Source organism: Anguilla rostrata, chromosome 16, assembly GCF_018555375.3.
Source record: "Anguilla rostrata isolate EN2019 chromosome 16, ASM1855537v3, whole genome shotgun sequence".
Lineage (NCBI taxonomy): Eukaryota > Metazoa > Chordata > Actinopteri > Anguilliformes > Anguillidae > Anguilla > Anguilla rostrata.
The window spans coordinates 37,176,954-37,196,583 of NC_057948.1; the positions used below are offsets into that span (position 1 = coordinate 37,176,954).

The following is a 19,630-nucleotide window of genomic DNA, read 5'->3' on the forward strand; positions in this document are numbered from 1 at the left end:
GTGAGCCGCTCTCCCACCGTCGGCCTGTTGGAGCCGTTGAGGTCTGACGCCTCACGCCTCAGTGACGCCCCTCGGCGTGCGTGCAGCCCGGCCGCCCAGGGGGACGGGCGAAATAAGGGTTAATTGATTGATTGGTTAATTACCTTGTGCATTGTGAGTGGCAGGCAGGAGAGAGGGTGTGAGCTGGAAGGCTGCCCCTGGCTGTCTGCTCGTCAGCTCAGAGCGCCCAGTGGAATTCTTCATCTGAAAACGCCTCTGAAGTAATTGCGCTTGTTTCCATGGCACCGTCAGATGAGTTTAAAAAAAGCAAAAAAAAAAAAAAAACGAGTGATAATACCCCTGTGCGAAATACGTTGAGTGAGGAAAACCTGCCTCACTGTTTAATCATTTATGTCACTCAAACGTTTTGGGAGGGAAAGTGAGTGACATCACAATAGGCCTCTCTACCGGTGGACTGCCATTGCCAAAGTCACAGGACAAAGGTGCCCCATATACTCAAACTGCATTTTTTTTAGAGGTGCATCTCAAAAAAAACCACAAATAAACACATGATGGGGGACTCATGTAATGGCAATGCCCTCAAATTTATTTTGAAAAGCAACGGAAGTTATCGTTCTTTTTCTCTCTCTCTCTCTCCCTCTGTCACTCTCTCTAAATTGCAGGCTAAGTCATCCCCAGCTACCCTGTAATGGTTGCCAGTCACTCATATTAAATCAAGGTCGTCTATCAATGCCCGGCCGAATTTGGGTTCCTCCAACCAGTAACTCAATAGGAATTCCTCCTGTATGAATTCAGCATGTTGGTCATGAGGTCATTTTTTAAGCCCACGTCATCAGAAAAGACATTCTGTGCTCATGCACAGGCTAATTAGATCCTCCAGGCCCTCTGTTTGGAGCTAGACTAGGTTAATTACCGGGCCATGGTGCTGTGCACTTCAGTGTATTGTGTCTGGCTTCTGCTGGTCAGATTCCTGTGCCTTAATATGCCAATTTTTCCAATCTGTTATTCTGCTGGTAGTCATGGCTAAATCAGTGCATTCTCTCTGAATAATTTCACACTGACGTTACACAAAGGTGTCCCAAATATTGCATAATGCCCTCATTAGCCTGACATAAACATTCACAGAGACCAGTCACAGCAGGTCATACCGCTGACCAATCACAGCAGGCCACACTGCTGACCAGTCACAGCAGGTCACACTGCTGTGTGCTGTGGAACCATGATGGGTGAAGAATGGTTCACTAATGAGTCAGCACCTACCTGTTCTCATTTGCATTTGCATGTTGCCGTTTACCAAATTCTATTCTCTAGAGCAACTTATATAAATTACAGACCATCCATTTATACAGCTGGTTATTTTCACTGAAGCAGCTCTGGGTGAATACCCTGTTCAAGGGTACAACAGCTGGGAAACAAACCCACAACCTCTGCATTCCCAGTTCCCTAACAGTCATGTGAAAACCAATCTGAAGCAATGTAATAGTGCATCAGGCTACAGCCTTCATGGCATGTGGCAAACGGTTTACCAGCAGCTGTAATTCTGAGAAGTAATATGACTCCAATCTCTCACAGGAAGGGTAAAGAGCTCGAACTCAGCCGGTGAAAATGGCGCTCTCAGTTGTTCTAGAACAGAGGTGGCCAATGCAATTCCTGCTCGGCAGTTTTCACTGCCACCAATCGCACTGGCCTAATGATCTCATTATCTAATTAGCTGGTTTCACCGTAGATTACCACAGTAAGATGTTTCATGTTTGGACATGTGGACAGTCTTCCGCTGTCACCCCAGAACCTCCAGATACACTCGATTGGGCTCAGATTTGCGGGCTGGAAAGACCGGGACGTGTGAATAATGTCAGTTGGGCCTTGTTATTTTTAAAGACACCCCTCTTGGGAAGAAATAAATGCTGTTGTCGCTTTCAATAGACAGAGCTATTTTTATACATGCTGCTCAGTGTTCTGAGGTCTGACTAGAGAGCACAGAAATGAAAATGAGATTATTCTGACAGGGAAGGGTCTGGAACTGTCTGTAAGGGTCCGGAAGAGTCCAGAACAGTCTATAATGGGACGGGGTGAATTGTCCTGGCACGGCTTGGATGTAGCATAGAAGACAAGGTCAATGTCAGTCCCTGCTTAACAGTTCTGATTGATCACCTTCACCTCCACATTAAATCATACCTGCTTCAATCAATCTATCAACCTGCTTCTACAAAAAAACTAGTTACGCCAAACACATTATCAAACTGGTACAGAATGTATAGGCCCATTGGTTTGAGAACACTAGTTGCTGCACCCATGCTGAGTGTGACAGGTCCTGTGCCTATGCTCTTCCCGTTTACAGTCAAATACGCCTGAATGGATGGATTTATAAATGTCCACGAAGTGTTGGGGCAGATTTTATGTGGCCTTTACAAATGTCCTTTCAAAGAAAGTTCTACCCAACAAATACATGTTGTGTGAAATGTGGCGTGAGATGTGCAGCTGTGTAGTACCATTGGGGTGCCACGAGCCATACTTGTTTGTTTACATCATTTATTTTTTTCTTGTTTCGCTCCATTAATTTGCATAAAGGATTGGTTTACTGCACACCCCAGATGTTCCAGTGAAAACGTGGATCTGCAAGGATGACGCTCTGCAGGAGAGAGGAGTAACTGGCACAGAGGCCGTACAGACAGTTCAGGGCTTTAAAAGGCTGGAATGTTGATTAGATGAGCGATATAAGGTGGAATTTCTTTGGTGCACGGGGAAGTTTTGATTACACTCTTCAATCCGCAGTTTGCCTGCAGGTTACGGCGATATTAAAAGACAGCTATTGTTGGAGGTGAGGCACTGAGTTCATGGCATTGTACACCGTGAAAGAAAACTTTTGCCGCAAGAAAATATTTTGAAAAACAGCAGACGAGACCAAAAGACAGCAGAGCAGGTCTGCTTGTTTGTAGCTAATGAATTATAACACTTATAACGCCACGGGGGAGGAAGGGGGTGGAGTATTAACCGGTCAAGTATAAATAAAAGTTAAATAATTGTATTTATTTATTATTTAAATCATACCATTTCCAATATTTGGAAGACAACAAGGTGGATATTAAAGTTGTAAAAAAAATGTAATAAACTTCAGCTTTAAATAGTAAATTGTGACGCGGGTTTCACGTTAGGCTACTGGTCGGGACTTCGTAGCCTACTGCTCCGCTGTTTCTTCCGATCGCCTCCAACCCGGCCTCGCGCGTATTCCCTGGCCATTTGAATAGGATATTTTGCCTCGCTCCTCTCTCCCGAACATCGCTGCCACTACCTCGTGTCTCCGCCTCTCCGCGCGAACCCGATCCCCACCCGTCTCCCCTTCCACCACCCCCTCACGCCCCCTTACACCGCCAACCTCCTCCCCCCTCCTGGCCCTGAATCTGAGCGTTTGTCCGACTGAGATTCCGCTCCCTTCATGCGAATAACTTCTGAACTCCATCCAAGGGAGAGAGAGGAAAAAAACAAACACCGCTAAAGTAAACCTGGGCAAAGCAGGAACCAGGCGTTTTTATTAAAGAGAAAAACTGCGGTTGTAGACCTGCGGCGGGTGAGGGGCAGGTCGACGAATTGAAGGATGTGGATCTGGTATCTACTGCTTGGATCGGGCTCTGGCTCCAGCTCGGTCGGTAAGTTTTGGAACTACGCTCGCATTGTGCTGTCGCCTCTGTCAAAGTCGCGACGCTTTTAAAGGGGCCGCCGTTGCTGTTTTCAAAAGAAAAGAAAAAAACAGAACGCATGTTTACAAAACAATTGTTTCTTGTTTCGCCCGTGTTTAGCAACCTTAAGCGTGTATCTTCGCAACTTTAGCCTACTCTTAGCTAACGGATTGGTGCAGCAGGGACAAAACGTGTTTCGTAGCTCGCCAAGTGGGATAAGCTAGATAATTTGGGCTTTGTAGCACTGTTTCTTCTTGTAAAGCCGATCTTTCTGCAAAGAAACCAGTTTCTTTACTGAGCCCTGATTCTTCACGTGGTTGTTGCAGATGACGTTAACGGGCTGCCTCCTTAGGATTATGGATAACGGTTAGCTACGTATCGGTGTACTACGAAAACAACAATTATGCTAATTCCTAAGTATGTATTTGAATTGTGTGCGGGGATGGGATGGTTTGGGGTGGGGCGTGGGCACGATGGGCAAGGAGCTGTGCACGAGGGGGTAAGATTGTTGACAGGACACCAGTGACAATTCAATCTGTCCCCTGGCCCTGCCAGCAGTTCCGGGGCCTCCACGGGGAAGGACTGAAGTGTGAATTACGCTGGAGTCCGTGCGTGAATGGATACAGTTACAGACAGGGGAACGAGCGGCCTTTGAGTTTCCACTTCAATGGAAAAAATGTGAAATGCGATGAGGAAAACATTACGTTTGTTTGTTGTGTGTGTGTGTGTGTGTGTGTGTGTGTGTATGGTGAGTGTTTGAATTGTATTATGGCGTGCATCATTTTAGCATTTCAGTACTAGTTCATAAGTGGCCATTTACCAGTTTTGGTTTGATATACCCATACCCAAGCTTGTGTGTGTGTGTGTGTGTGTGTGTTTGCATCCTATGTTGACCAAATGGCACACAGTGTAGTTTCTCCATTGGAAGGGGGAACTCTTGGCCCCCGGTGCAGGTCTGGTGGCAGTGCAGCCGCGGTTGGGGCGCTTCGGGGCTCCAGGGTTGCAGGTTCGTTTCCCCAGAGGGGTGCTGCTGCTGTACCCTGGAGCTCGGTGCTTACGCAGAGCTGCTTTAGTGAGTATTCGGCGGTACAGCTGGTCTGTGCACTAGAGGAATGAGCTCTTTCAGTGGCCCAGTAACCCCAATGCCTGAGATGTAAATATAACGCACTGTTCTGTGGGAACGGCCGCTTGTCAGCGTACCTGGTGCGTGTAGACTTCAGCCTGACGGTTACGTTCCCGGCTGGAGTCTGAACGGATTCCAAACGCGTAGCAAATAAACGATGAGCGGCTTTCAGGTTTCATTTGTTTGTTTGATAAAAACACTGGACGTCGCCGAGTGTGTTTTCCTCTCGGCGCTCGTGTTGCCCCCGAGCTCCTCTGTGATCAGGAGACTGGCAGAGCCGTGACCTCGGCCGACGGCGATGTGACATCCGCAGGGCAGGACGGCAGGTAAAGGCTCGTTAGAGCAGAGTGTGCACCTGTCCGCTTTCAGGCCCCTCAAGGTCAAACCGACCGGCACACAGGTGGCTATATTTAGAACAAAGCAGAGTCCACCCATTTAAATTACTGATCGAGCCTCCGCCCCATATTGACTGCACTCCTCCTATTCTAATCTCCACTCTGAGATGAGTAATTATTATGTGAGCCTTTGGCCCAATTTAATCTTGTGTACCACTTAGTTTCCTGCAAGTTTTGGTAATAAAACAATCATGTTTTTAGGTTGTAATATTCTTGATGGATGTGTGTGTGTGTGCGTGCATGCACGCATGTGTGTATGTGTGTACGCAGGTGTGTGTGTATATGCGTGTGCGCAAGCATGCGTGTGTGTGTGTGTGTGGTAGAAATACCTGGCACATCTTTCTGAATATTGTTTTGGTCTGATGTGTTTCCTCTTTGCTCGCACATAAATCTTGTGGAGTTTTACTCAGGGTTTGCAGCCTGGCCATTCTAACACAAGCTAGCCACTAGCTGAGTTCAGCAGATCTCTGCTGAGACCTGTGCTGGCCATGACAACAGCATAATCCCTGAACACAGCGTGTTGAGTTGACTGGAGGCACATCTGACCTATCTGGAGAGGGTCACGGTTCAAAATGGCCGCACTGTGTCCTCTGCATGGGAGCCACAGTGTTGGCTGTTGAGATGACCCCCCCCCCCCCACCCCCACCCCCAGTCCACCCCACTACTGTAATACACACTGAAATCCATGATGGCATTATAGCAGCCCGATGCTATATTTATTTTCCACTAGTGTCGATATGGGCAGAATTGAGCACAAATCATGTTAGTCAAGGCTGGAGCAAGCTGGTGTGGGGCTCTGCCTAATTTTGTTTCCTGTGGTTTCTCCTTTTCACCCTCTTTTAGCTGGGAGTTTTTGTGTCAGCTTTTTTAATGCTTTATTTGTTTCATTGTGAAGTTTGGGTAAGGGGGGGGAGTCAGACTGTGTGTGTGTAACCAGTCGGGCTGTGTGTGTGTAACCAGTCGGGCTGTGCGTGTGTAACCAGTCAGGCTGTGCGTGTGTAACCAGTCAGGCTGTGCGTGTGTAACCAGTCGGGCTGTGCGTGTGTAACCAGTCAGGCTGTGTGTGTGTAACCAGTCAGGCTGTGTGTGTGTAACCAGTCAGGCTGTGCGTGTGTAACCAGTCGGGGTGTGTGTGTGTAACCAGTCAGGCTGTGTGTGTGTAACCAGTCGTGGACTGGCTGTGGTGTGTAACCAGTCAGGCTGTGCGTGTGTAACCAGTCAGGCTGTGTGTGGAGAACCAGTCGGGTTGTGCGTGTGTAACCAGTCGGGCTGTGTGTGTGTAACCAGTCAGGCTGTGCGTGTGTAACCAGTCGGGTTGTGCGTGTGTAACCAGTCAGGCTGTGTGTGTGTAACCAGTCGGGCTGTGTGCGTGTGTAACCAGTCAGGCTGTGTGTGTGTAACCAGTCGGGCTGTGCGTGTGTAACCAGTCAGGCTGTGCGTGTGTAACCAGTCAGGCTGTGCGTGTGTAACCAGTCGGGCTGTGCGTGGAGAACCAGTCGGGCTGCCCGTGTGTAACCAGTCAGGCTGTGCATGTGTAACCAGTCGGGCTGTGCGTGTGTAACCAGTCGGGCTGTGCGTGTGTAACCAGTCAGGCTGTGTGTGTGTAACCAGTCGGGCTGTGTGTGTGTAACCAGTCAGGCTGTGTGTGGAGAACCAGTCGGGCTGTGTGCGTGTGTAACCAGTCAGGCTGTGCGTGTGTAACCAGTCAGGCTGTGTGTGTGTAACCAGTCGGGCTGTGTGTGTGTAACCAGTCAGGCTGTGTGTGGAGAACCAGTCGGGCTGTGTGCGTGTGTAACCAGTCAGGCCGTGTGTGGAGAACCAGTCGGGCTGCCAGTGTGTAACCAGTCAGGCTGTGTGTGTGTGACCAGTCGGACTGCCAGTGTGTAACCAGTCAGGCTGTGCGTGTGTAACCAGTCGGGCTGTGCGTGTGTAACCAGTCAGGCTGTGTGTGGAGAACCAGTCGGGCTGTGTGTGGAGAACCAGTCGGGCTGTGCGTGGAGAACCAGTCGGGCTGTGCGTGGAGAACCAGTCGGGCTGTGCGTGTTTTACCAGTCGGGCTGTGTGTGGAGAACCAGTCGGGCTGTGCGTGTGTAACCAGTCGGGCTGTGCGTGTGTAACCAGTCGGGCTGTGCGTGTGTAACCAGTCGGGCTGTGCGTGTGTAACCAGTCAGGCTGTGCGTGTGTAATCAGTCGGGCTGTGTGTGGAGAACCAGTCGGGCTGTGCGTGGAGAACCAGTCAGGCTGCCCGTGTGTAACCAGTCAGGCTGTGCGTGTGTAACCAGTAAGGCTGTGCGTGTGTAACCAGTCAGGCCGTGTGTGGAGAACCAGTCGGGCTGTGTGTGGAGAACCAGTCGGGCTGTGTGGGTGTGTACCGGCGGGGCGTGTGTGTGGTTGTGTCCGTCGGGCTGTGGTGGTTGTGTACCGTCAGGTGTGTGGTTGTGTCCAGCCGGGGCTGTGTGTGGAGTTCGGCGGCGGCGTGTGTTTGTGGGAGTTGTGTCGGCGGCCGGGGCAGTGTGTTTGTGGGAGATGATGCTCATTTAGCGCAGATAATAAGAGAGATGTGGAGTGGGCCTCTGCAGCCTGGAAGCTGTTAAGCGGGCCCCGGGATTGGGACTGCTGTTTGAAGTGTCTGAATTATTGCCATCGAGAGTTGAAAGAGAAGGAGGGGCCCCTTTTTTCTCTGAGCGCCTGCACTGGGAGAAGGACATTATGTTCTTTATTTGGCGCTGAAAAAAAGACCAGGGCTGCATGTGTTTAGTCGTGAGTAATGGGGCTGGACCCTACTGAACGCTGGATTCAGGGCCGGAAGAGGGTAAAACAGGGGTACCCGCCGCCCCCCTCCCCCCAATCTGACCTGAGCTTCACCTACGGGATAATAACACTGTTTGATTTTGAATCTGCATCCTCTGTAGGTAGACCTGTGTGGGCAGAGTGGGCTAGTGGGGAGATGCCATTAGCATTGAACCCTAGCCCATATGAGCTGGATGACTGTGGACGGCCGCTCAATGCTGCTGTTAAACCAGTGGACCGGGGCAGGAGAGGATCTCAGCCTTAGCTGCCTGGCTCATTTGCTTAGTTAGCATGCATGAGTTTCCAAGCCAGTTTGCATATTTTTGAATAGGTAGTATTTTATACTTTTTTCCAGTTGTTTAGCTGATATAGACTGAAGAAGTATAAATTAGGCACTGAGCTCAGGGACACTGCAACAGCAGCCTGCAGAGCTGGTGGTGCAGCCTGCAGAGCACCGGCCACATGCTCTCTGTGTGTTGTGATGTCAGTGGTCCGCAAAAGTAAAACGCTGTGCCCCCGCCCTCCCCCGCGCCCCTGCCCCCGGTTCACTGTCCATTTTGACCTCCAAATGTGTTGCATGTCTCCCACTCTCTATCGTTCCCCATTCTTTCTCTCTCTCTCCACTGTGCTGTCCAATAAAGCTGAGAAGCCCTAAAAATATATCACTGCCCTCAACTGGAACCTATAACTTCTCAGTTACAAGCTCAGTTTCTTAACTGCTACAACACACTGACAGGCCTTGTTGTTTGTTGGAAGGTCAGTCATTTGTATGGTGTTGGGGGGGGGAGGGGGCTGGGCAGGGGGGTCTGGATTGTTTTTCAGCCCTGAAAATATTTGAAATATTTGGGCAGGATCTGCCTATAAAGCCAGGGATATTTACTGTCCCAGGTGGGCTCTCGGGAACCTTTAGCATTTTCAGCGCGAAGCCGCCAAAGTGCTGGCACTTCAAGCTGGCCGCAGTAATGTTTCAGAGGCAGGTTAGCATAGCAAGCTGGCCTCAGTAATGTTTCAGAGGCAGGTTAGCATAGCAAGCTGGCCGTAGTGATGTTTCAGAGGCAGGTTAGCATAGCAAGCTGGCTGCAGTAATGTTTCAGAGGCAGGTTAGCATAGCAAGCTGGCCGCAGTAATGTTTCAGCGGCAGGTTAGCATAGCAAGCTGGCCGCAGTAATGTTTCAGAGGCAGGTTAGCATAGCAAGCTGGCCGCAGTAGTGTTTCAGAGGCAGGTTAGCATAGCAAGCTGGCCGCAGTGATGTTTCAGAGGCAGGTTAGCATAGCAAGCTGGCCGCAGTGATGTTTCAGAGGCAGGTTAGCATAGCAAGCTGGCCGCAGTAATGTTTCAGAGGCAGGTTAGCATAGCAAGCTGGCCTCAGTAGTGTTTCAGAGGCGGGTTAGCATAGCAAGCTGGCCGCAGTGATGTTTCAGAGGCAGGTTAGCATAGCAAGCTGGCTGCAGTAATGTTTCAGAGGCGGGTTAGCATAGCAAGCTGGCTGCAGTAATGTTTCAGAGGCAGGTTAGCATAGCAAGCTGGCTGCAGTGATGTTTCAGAGGCAGGTTAGCATAGCAAGCTGGCCGCAGTAATGTTTCAGAGGCAGGTTAGCATAGCAAGCTGGCCGCAGTAATGTTTCAGAGGCAGGTTAGCATAGCAAGCTGGCCGCAGTAATGTTTCAGAGGCAGGTTAGCATAGCAAGCTGGCTGCAGTAATGTTTCAGAGGCAGGTTAGCATAGCAAGCTGGCCGCAGTAATGTTTCAGAGGCAGGTTAGCATAGCAAGCTGGCCGCAGTAGTGTTTCAGAGGCAGGTTAGCATAGCAAGCTGGCCGCAGTAATGTTTCAGAGGCAGGTTAGCATAGCAAGCTGGCCGCAGTAATGTTTCAGAGGCAGGTTAGCATAACAAGCTGGCCGCAGTAATGTTTCAGAGGCAGGTTAGCATAGCAAGCTGGCCGCAGTAGTGTTTCAGAGGCAGGTTAGCATAGCAAGCTGGCCGCAGTAATGTTTCAGAGGCAGGTTAGCATAGCAAGCTGGCCGCAGTAATGTTTCAGAGGCAGGTTAGCATAGCAAGCTGGCCGCAGTAATGTTTCAGAGGCAGGTTAGCATAGCAAGCTGGCCGCAGTAATGTTTCAGAGGCGGGTTAGCATAGCAAGCTGGCCGCAGTGATGTTTCAGAGGCAGTTTTGCCTGGTAAATTAACTGCACTGGGCCGGGGGGAGCGGGCATTCCTGGGACACATCGCTCTTGTTTTGGCTGTGAAGGCGGTTAAATGTATTTCTTCTCTTGCGCAATAGTAAATGAGCTCCACACACTTAGCGGGTGATTAAAGCCAGCTGGCCACCGGGCCGTTGGGCCTGGAGTTATAGCAGTGAGCGCCGGCAAGACTTAATTGCCCTTTTCCTTTTCAGCAACATTTTTAAAATCTGGTTTCACACAGTATGTATATTTAAATATTATCGTGTGTGTGTGTATGTATATATATATATATATATATACTGTACACATGAGTATATTTAGTAATCAGATTTTTAAAATGTTGCTGCATAAAGGTATTGAAAGTTTCTGTGCCTGAAACGGCTGGACTTGCTGATGCTTGATGAGAAACGGTGTGTCAGGTGATCCAGCGTGGAGCTCAGCTCATCAGCAGCAAGCACCAGGCAGACGCATCGCTGCGGGGGCTGTGACGTCTGTGCAAAATGGACAAACAGCCATAGATCTGTGGACTGTGTGTGTGTGTGTGTGTGTGCGTGTGTGTGAGTGTGTGTGTGTGCGTGTGTGTGTGCGTGCGTGTGTGTGTGTGTGCGTGTGCGTGTGCGTGTGCGTGTGCGTGTGCTGTGCGTGTGTGTGTGTGTGTGTGTGTGTGTGTGTGTGAGTGAGAGAGTGCGTGTGCGTGTGTGGGCATGCGTGTGTGTGTGTTCATATGTGTGTGTGCTTGTGTGCGTGTGTGTGTGCGTGTGTATGTGTGTGTGGTGTGTGCGTGTGCAGTGCTAGTGGTGGGGGTGCGTGCGATGCTCGAGTGTGTGTGTGCATGCGATTGTGTGCGTTTTATACCACTACAAACAAGCGATTTGCTTAAATATTTACCATGAATAAAATTGCCATTGGAAAAAAAGTGAGAAAAATTAAATCACCAAAATCCTGAGTAAAGATCTGCTCGGGAGGGAAAATGCGAGGTGCGTTTCAGACTCTGTGAACCTTCCAGATGTTGACACTGTTTCAGGTGAGATTTTCAGCAGTGCAGTTACAGATGTGACATCTTTTGATTACCTTCATTTCGACTTAGGAGGGGAATCTGAAGGATTGTGAATGCAGATTCTTCATGGAATACGTGAGCTAAGATCCGGTCTAATTCAAATTCAGCTCTATATTGAGCCTGGCAGGTTTGAGCCTTCTGTGGAAGGAGAAACGGGGAGTTGAACAGTCTCAGCACTTTTCAGGCAGTAGAGTTAAATTTACCTTTCATTGGCTCGCTTGCCCTGAATCTCAAATACCAGCCGTCCACACCAAGGCCTTTAAAGTGCAACTTGGGAAGGAATATGCAGATAGCAATTAACAACACTGTCTGTCTAGAGGCTCAGAGACCTCCAGTCACGCGTTTAATACTGAGGACTTCAACATGTGAGAATTAGTTTCTTTCTGCAGCCTGGAAGGGTTCTAAGTCCCATTTTGTCTCTGTGCAGAATTAAGACTATTGCCTCTTTGTTTTCTCATGGTTTTTGTTCTTTCTTTTTTAGCAGTAGTGTCCTCCATTTTGCTTTTCCTAAGTAGTTGAACATTGACTGTCAGGGCTGTTGGCCCCTCTGCTGTCTTTATAATCAGGAGTCATTCACTGTGAGATGTCACACAGGCTTGCTCGACATCACACGGCTATTTTAGGTTCTGCTCCCAGAATACCTCAGCCATGGAAACAGAAGCCCCTCACTACCCACATACACAAAACACCTCCTGACTCCAGCAGGAGCGTCAAGGGTCTGTGCTCTTGGAAGACACAAGTGTGAAATTACTAAAAATCATCTGACTATAAATAGTTATGAAAACCTTTTTCATTTCACCCAACAGAGCGCTCATTCTTTTTATCTTTAGTGACTGAAGAGCTCTGTTAGAGCTGACAGGCGGTGTTCTGATGGAGCCAAGATGGCGGCTCTTATCCTGATGGAGCCAAGATGGCGGCTCTTGTCCGTGTGCTTGCTGATTAAAGTCACAGTTGGCCGTGTTGGAATGGGGCTTTGCAGGGGCGCAGGCGTCCTGCTCCGGACCAGCGGTGGTGGTGTGTGGGAGCAGCGCTGTCGGGCATCGCTAAGGGTGCAGCTTTCCCCCGAATCGGGCAGAGATTACCTCCAGCGATAAGATTAGCATGAGCCGGAACGGTGGCGGGGATGAATCTCATGCTGACAGTTTTATTGGAGTATTATTTAAATGAAGCCGCTGGCTTGCGTTTTATGGAATGTAATGTTCATTAAAGCAATGGGGCATCCGATGGGGAAGTGTGTTGAACACATTTTTACTGTCCTTGGCTTGGCCCTGACAGAGTCCTACTGCTACCGAGCTAAAGACACGAAATAAGACCGGAAGCAGAAGACGTGGTGAGCGTCAGCGTTAAGAGGTGGTGAGCGTCAGCGTTAAGGTGGTGAGCGTCAGCGTTAAGAGGTGGTGAGCGTCAGCGTTAAGGTGGTGAGCGTCAGCGTTAAGAGGTGGTGAGCGTCAGCGTTAAGGTGGTGAGCGTCAGCGTTAGAGGTGGTGAGCGTCAGCGTTAAGTGGTGAGCGTCAGCGTTAAGGTGGTAGCGCCAGCGTTAAGAGGTGTGAGCGTCAGCGTTAAGAGGTGTGAGCGTCAGCGTTAAGGTGGTGAGCGTCAGCGTTAAGAGGTGGTGAGCGTCAGCGTTAAGAGGTGGTGAGCGTCAGCGTTAAGGTGGTGAGCGTCAGCGTTAAGAGGTGGTGAGCGTCAGCGTTAAGGTGGTGAGCGTCAGCGTTAAGAGGTGGTGAGCGCCAGCGTTAAGAGGTGGTGAGCGTCAGCGTTAAGAGGTGGTGAGCGTCAGCGTTAAGGTGGTGAGCGTCAGCGTTAAGAGGTGGTGAGCGTCAGCGTTACATAGTGATGGAAGGAATCGTGGTGCTGTCATTCTCCAAGGCTGCGTCTGTCTTTTGTGACTTGCCCTTCCTCTCCTGAGTTGTGTTGCAGTTTGAGCTGGATCTGTCCCTGAAGTCAGAGTTTGCTTTTTGGATCCATTCCAAAACAATTCCTCATGTTTGTGGCTCCAAAGAAAAAAAGTAAAAGAAAAGACGAAACATGATGAATGCATATTTTTGATGAAATATATTTTAATGTACCATTTTCAAAACACTGTCCTCTGCTGTCATAGATAGGAAAAGGTTGAAAGTGACATCATCAAGTCTGTCAGCACTAATAATTCAACAGTCAAATGAGAATATAATATTTCTTATGGAATTTAGTCTTTTGATGCCTCCCCACTGCCCCAGCTCAGTCCATTTTGTCCTCTGACATGTTCTCATCCATTTTTGAAACCCACTCTTCCCGCCCCCTTTACTCAAGAGCGCAGATTCACCCTGCTTTGATTGGATAGATCTGCTGCCGTGACTTGTGCTGGTCCCTGAATCTGAGGATGTATGAAGTCAGGTGACAGGAAGTGGTGATTTAGGCCGCTAGATGGGAGGAAGTTTATTGTAGGTGCTCTATGGCGCCTCTGGGGCATATTTTCTCCTGCGCTCATCACTTATGCGATTGCGTTATCGCCCTCCTGCCTGTTAATGTGTGGCCCACTGTGGCGGTAGAGATTTATTTGTAGATTTACTGGCGGATTACTGAACTGTGTCTGCCCAGACTGGGATGTTCCTGTGGCCAGTATAGCGCATGAATAAGGAATTAGCCTGAATAAAGAAACCAATAAATATATTAGAATTCATTTCCTGTGTGTGGATTTTGTGTGACATTGCCCCTTTAGACTTTTTTTTTTTCCCCCCCATTTTTGGCATTAGGCCGACACTGTTCATCCAGAGTGACTTACACAGCCTACTTTCGCTTACGTACGGTCCGTTTACTGCTGCATGTGTAACGAAGTAGTGCAGGTTATGTACGCTGCTCAAGCATTCAACGGCAGTGCCCCACCTGGGAATCAAACCTGCAACCAGGAGCTACACAAAGCCCCGCCCATCTAACACTGCCCCCCAGGCTGTTTGCCCTCTACCCTGCTATTTCCACTGTAGGGGAATCAAGATGTTCCCAAAAACAGGTAAAATGACCGTTAGCCCAGGAAGAAGCAGATCAAAAGTTTGTAGTAAAAACAGGAAGCATTTATTATACAGAAAGCCAGCAACAGGGATTCACACAAAAATGTTCAATTCAACTGTTAGAGTTTGTGGAGTTTATACAGTTACATTTACATATATTCAAATTTGTGCGCAGAATACAGCATGAACTCGATTGGTTGTTGTTATACAGAGTTGCCCTATAGGCTGCAATTTCTACCACTGTGTCTTATTGGTTGTCTTTGTAAAACAATGGCGGACTCTCACATGCACGTGAGGTTTTGGAATACACAAATCTGTCTGTCTCCTACAGCACAAACTTTCTGTATCCTAACACCACCGACAAAAAAAAAACCTGATAAAAACCAGAAAGAGCTGTGTAAAAATGAAAGTCAAGGTGGTTTTGCGGAGACCGTTAACTTAGCTGTCGGGCGTACCTGTCTCTCCTCCACACCTGGAGATTACTCAGGCCTCGTTAAGCTGAGTACCTGACCGCGACACCAATTAACCTTTCAGGAGCGGGGGAGTTGTGCAGCTGCGTGTCCACCGTGGCACAGATTGAGTCGTCCTGGTGATTCTGAGAGAGCCACCTGGGCTCTGCTGCTGCACAGGTAGAGCGGAGTTAGCGGGCAGCACGGCTGCCTGTCATTTTATCAGCGCTCTGCTGCGGGGGCGGCATGGAGCCCAAACCTGCCGCCCCCCCACCTAACCACTCACACCGGCTCTCATTCTCCACAGCCGAAAACCAGCCAGTGCAGTCCTCACACAGCAGATCAGATGAGTTCTTCTTCCCCAGAACAGATCCCTCCTGTTTTCCTGCCTGCCATCAACTTAATGTTTTCTGTGTCTCTCGATGATGCAAAGCCGTCATTAATTGCTTCTGCTCTGACTCTCTGTCGGTCACAGAGTCAGGCTAAATAGTCCCCCCCCAAAGTCCGGTCCATTAAGCCCTGCTCCCCCTTCCCCTGTTTTGGGACTGGTAAGGCCAAACGGCCTAGTATTGGGATGGGTAATGGTCTGGTATCGGGGCTCCTTTCAGAGGAGCGAAGGGTCTGGACCCAAACACGGCGGCCAGTGCAGGCAGTGTTTTAAATTCCAGAGGCCCGGTTACCAGACCGCGCAGGCGTCTCCAGGTCCTCCTCGCGCAGGCGTCTCCAGGTCCTCCTCGCGCAGGCGTCTCCAGGTCCTCCTCGCGCAGGCGTCTCCAGGTCCTCCCCGCGCAGGCGTCTCCAGGTCCTCCTCGCGCAGGCGTCTCCAGGTCCTCCTCGCGTAGACGTCTCCTGGTCCTCCTCACGCAGGTGTCTCCAGGTCCTCCTCAAGCAGGCGTCTCCAGGTCCTCCCCGCGCAGGCGTCTCCAGGTCCTCCTCAAGCAGGCGTCTCCAGGTCCTCCCCGCGCAGGTGTCTCCAGGTCCTCCTCAAGCAGGCGTCTCCAGGTTCTCCTCGCGCAGGCGTCTCCATGTCCCCCCCACGCAGGCGTTTCCAGGTCCTCCTCGTGCAGGCAGGGCCGGTAATTGAGTTGGCCCCTGTGCCGCTGCATAATGAGGGTCTGCCAGCAGGAGAGCTCTGACTCATTTCAGACACGCTGGAAAAGCCGCGCGGCTGGTCTCCGTTAAATCGCGGCTTAGAATTCCTAATTAAGTTACGCGGGAGATTGGAAATTAGCACTGGGTTTCTGAGGTCATTCTGCTGACCCTGTCACCCAACCCTTCCTCCATAACAGGTAGGGCACACAGTATGTGTCAGACTGAAATCACTTATTAGAGCACTTTAACTATAGGACATGTCTGTTGGGCTCTGTTATCTTTAGTATTCACCATTAAAGAGAACCTAACTTGTCTCTAAAAAAAGGAAAATTCTTGTTAACGTGTTTATCTGCAGAACTGGACTCGTATGAATGTAAATAATTAGAAAATTAAACGGGGGCGGGGGGTGTTTGGCTGGCCTCTGAATGCAGATGGGCCGTCCTGCCCTGATTAATAAGTGCTCTGTTCGTCCCGCCGAACGCTCTGTGAATCTCTCCACCTGAGGGCAAAGCCAGGTGCCCTTTGGAGGATCATTTGTGTCAGATTAATCATCACTGTAGATTTTTACTGTTATTTGCCGTTTTTTCAGATTTCACTGAAGGAATTGTTATAATTCCCCTCTCAAATGGTTAGAAACGAGCCTTCAGGAACCAGTAATTTCTCGCTGTTTGCTTAGTAACGCGAGTAAAAGTCTGAAAATTGGCCCGCTCCTGCCCATTTTAGGATAATATAATTAGTGTCTCTGAGGAGCGCAGTGAAGTGGAGGTGAATGCAGACATCGGCAGCGCAGTCCCGAGCCGTTCAGACCCTCCCAGCGCAGTCTGCAGCGCAGTCCCGAGCCATTCAGACCCTCCCAGCGCAGTCTGCAGCGCAGTCCCGAGCGTTCAGGCCCTCCCAGCGCAGTCTGCAGCGCAGTCCCGAGCGTTCAGGCCCTCCCAGCGCAGTCTGCAGCGCAGTCCCGAGCTGTTCAGACCCTCCCAGCGCAGTCTGCAGCGCAGTCCCGAGCTGTTCAGACCCTCCCAGCGCAGTCTGCGGCGCAGTCCCGGGCTGTTCAGGCCCTCCCAGCGCAGTCTGCAGCGCAGTCCCGAGCCATTCAGGCCCTCCCAGCGCAGTCTGCAGCGCAGTCCGAGCCATTCAGACCCTCCCAGCGCAGTCTGGAGCGCAGTCCCGAGCCTTTCAGACCCTCCCTGTGCAGTCTGCAGCACAGTCCCGAGCCGTTCAGACCCTCCCAGCGCAGTCTGCAGCGCAGTCCCGAGCGTTCAGACCCTCCCAGCGCAGTCTGCAGCGCAGTCCCGAGCGTTCAGACCCTCCCAGCGCAGTCTGCAGCGCAGTCCCGAGCCATTCAGGCCCTCCCAGCGCAGTCTGCAGCGCAGTCGTGAGCCGTTCAGACCCTCCCAGCGCAGTCCCGAGCCGTTCAGGCCCTCCCAGTGCACAGGCAGGCATTGATTTCAGTGTGTAATCATCCAGGGCCCCGGCTGCGGACTAATGGCCCTCCTATTGCATTATGGGTCAATTTAGCTGAAGTCGCTGTCTCCATGATGAAAATAAAACAGGGAGGCAGAACTCTTGCCCTCGTACTGAAATCCATTGGAGGTTGTGGGGGCAGTCTATTTATTCTGATTTGGTGCTGTCGGTTTTTTCCGGCTTGTTTGAGCGGCGCAAGCGATGCGTCTCTGTCACGGGCCCCCACCCCCCCACAGCAGATGGCGCTCCCCCCGGTAGTGAAGAGAAATGCGGCAGCTTTCGGCGCTACCCTCTAGCGCTCCTTCAGAACGCCGGTCTGGGCTCTTTTCCCTCCGCTCTCCGAAACGGCCATGACAGAGACACGCCGCAAGGAAAACTAAACAAACCCAGAGTGTTCACGAATCACTACCCTACCTCGCCCCCCTCAGAACCTCGCCCCCTCCCTCTCCCACCCTCACAGAATCACTCACCCCCCACCTCACCTCTGCCCCCACCCTCACCGAATCACTCCACCCATCACCTCCACCCTCCCCCACCCTCACCTCTGCCCCCCTACCCTTACGAATCACTCACCCCCCACCCTCACCTCTGCCCCCACCCTTACGAATCACTCACCCCCCACCCTCACCTCTGCCCCCACCCTTAGCGAATCACTCACCCCCACCCTCACCTCTGCCCCCCACCCTCACCCCCACCCTCACCCTCACCTCTGCCCCCTATCCTTACCGAATCACTCACCCCACACCTCACCTCTGCCCCCACCCTCACCGAATCGTTCACCCCACACTCACCTGCCCCCCACCCTCACCTCTGCCCCCTATCCTTACCGAATCACTCACCCCACACCTCACCTCTGCCCCCACCCTCACCGAATCGTTCACCCCACACCTCACCTCTGCCCCCACCCTCACCTCTGCCCCTACCCTTACAAATCACTCACCCCCACCCTCACCTCTGCCCCCCACCCTCACCGAATCACTCACCCCCACCTCAGCTCTGCCCCCACCCTCACCGAATCACTACCCACACCCTCACCTCTGCCCCCACCTCACCCCCACCCTCACCTTGCCCCCCCCCACCCCCCACCCTCACCTCTGCCCCCCACCCCACACCCAACTCTGCCCCCCACACCCCCCCATCACCTCTGCCCCCCACCGCCACCCCCACCTCTGCCCCCCACCCCACACCCACACCTCTGCCCCCCACCTTTCTCTACCCTGTAAACTGATAACAGAGTGAGTGTCTCTGGGTGCCCCGGTTGGGCTGTAAATTCTTTATGTCATTAAAATGGAGAACATCGAGCCCCAGCCCTATTAATGTGGGATGGGGGTACCGTAAGAATCTGCTGCCTTCCTGTTTTATAGCTCTACAGTGTAATGCTTAACGATGCCTCACACATTAATGAACAGTGGTGGTAATTACTGATGAGGCTCAGACTGGTGACGGGAGGCGTGTCTATCTTTACCCAGTCAGCAGGTCTGATTAGAGTCTCTAACAAGACCAGAGATAAGCAGAAGAAATGAAATTAGTTTTAATGGAATTAAAGCTGCAGAGAGAATATTTTGAGTTCAGTCATTTCCCAGAGCTGTCTCATTCCCTCTCTCTCTCTCTCTCACACACACACACACAGGCACTCACACACACACAGACAGATACGTACGCACGCACGTACGCAGACTGGCACTGGCACTGGCACTCAAACACACACACAGGCACACACAAGCACACACACACGGGTACTCACGAACGCACACGCACACACAGGCATGTACGCAGACACACACAAACACACTCACACAGGCATACAGACACACACAGGCACACATACGCACACACTCATACACAGGCAGGTACACACACACAGGCACATACACACATGCGCGCACACAGGCAGGTACACACACACAGGCACATGCACACAGGCACACACACACGTGCATACACTCACACACAGGCAGGCACACGCACACACAGACACACACATGCACACACACACACACACAGAGGCAGGTACACACACACAGGCACACACTCACACACAGGCAGGTACACACACACACACAGATGCACACACACACACAGAGGCAGGTACACACACACAGACACACACTCACACACAGGCAGGTACACACACACACACACACACACACACACACATGCAGACAGGCACACACACACGTGCACACACTCACACACAGGCAGGTACACACACACACACACAGGCACACACACACACACACACATGCAGACAGGCACACACACACGTGCACACACTCACACACAGGCAGGTACACACACACATAGACACACACATGCACACACACACACACAGAGGCAGGTACACAGGCACACACACATGCACACACTCACACACAGGCAGGTACACACACACACACAGGCACACACACACATGCACAC

The 19,630-nt window shown here is 51.1% G+C and overlaps 1 protein-coding gene across 3 annotated transcripts in view; it reads left to right on the forward strand.

Moving 5' to 3' along the window:
* The first annotated feature begins 2,576 nt into the window (after positions 1–2,576).
* The window catches only part of ldlrad3 (low density lipoprotein receptor class A domain containing 3), a 77,003-nt gene continuing 59,949 nt past the window's right edge, over positions 2,577–19,630 (forward strand). For 2 of the 3 annotated variants that reach the window (XM_064312648.1, XM_064312649.1), the window contains exon 1: positions 3,059–3,644. In XM_064312648.1, coding sequence (XP_064168718.1) covers positions 3,593–3,644 — 52 coding nt within the window. In that variant the 5' untranslated portion in view covers positions 3,059–3,592. Of the gene's footprint in view, positions 2,819–3,058; positions 3,645–19,630 lie in introns of those variants that run through there. The other variant, XM_064312650.1, reaches the window with a different exon arrangement.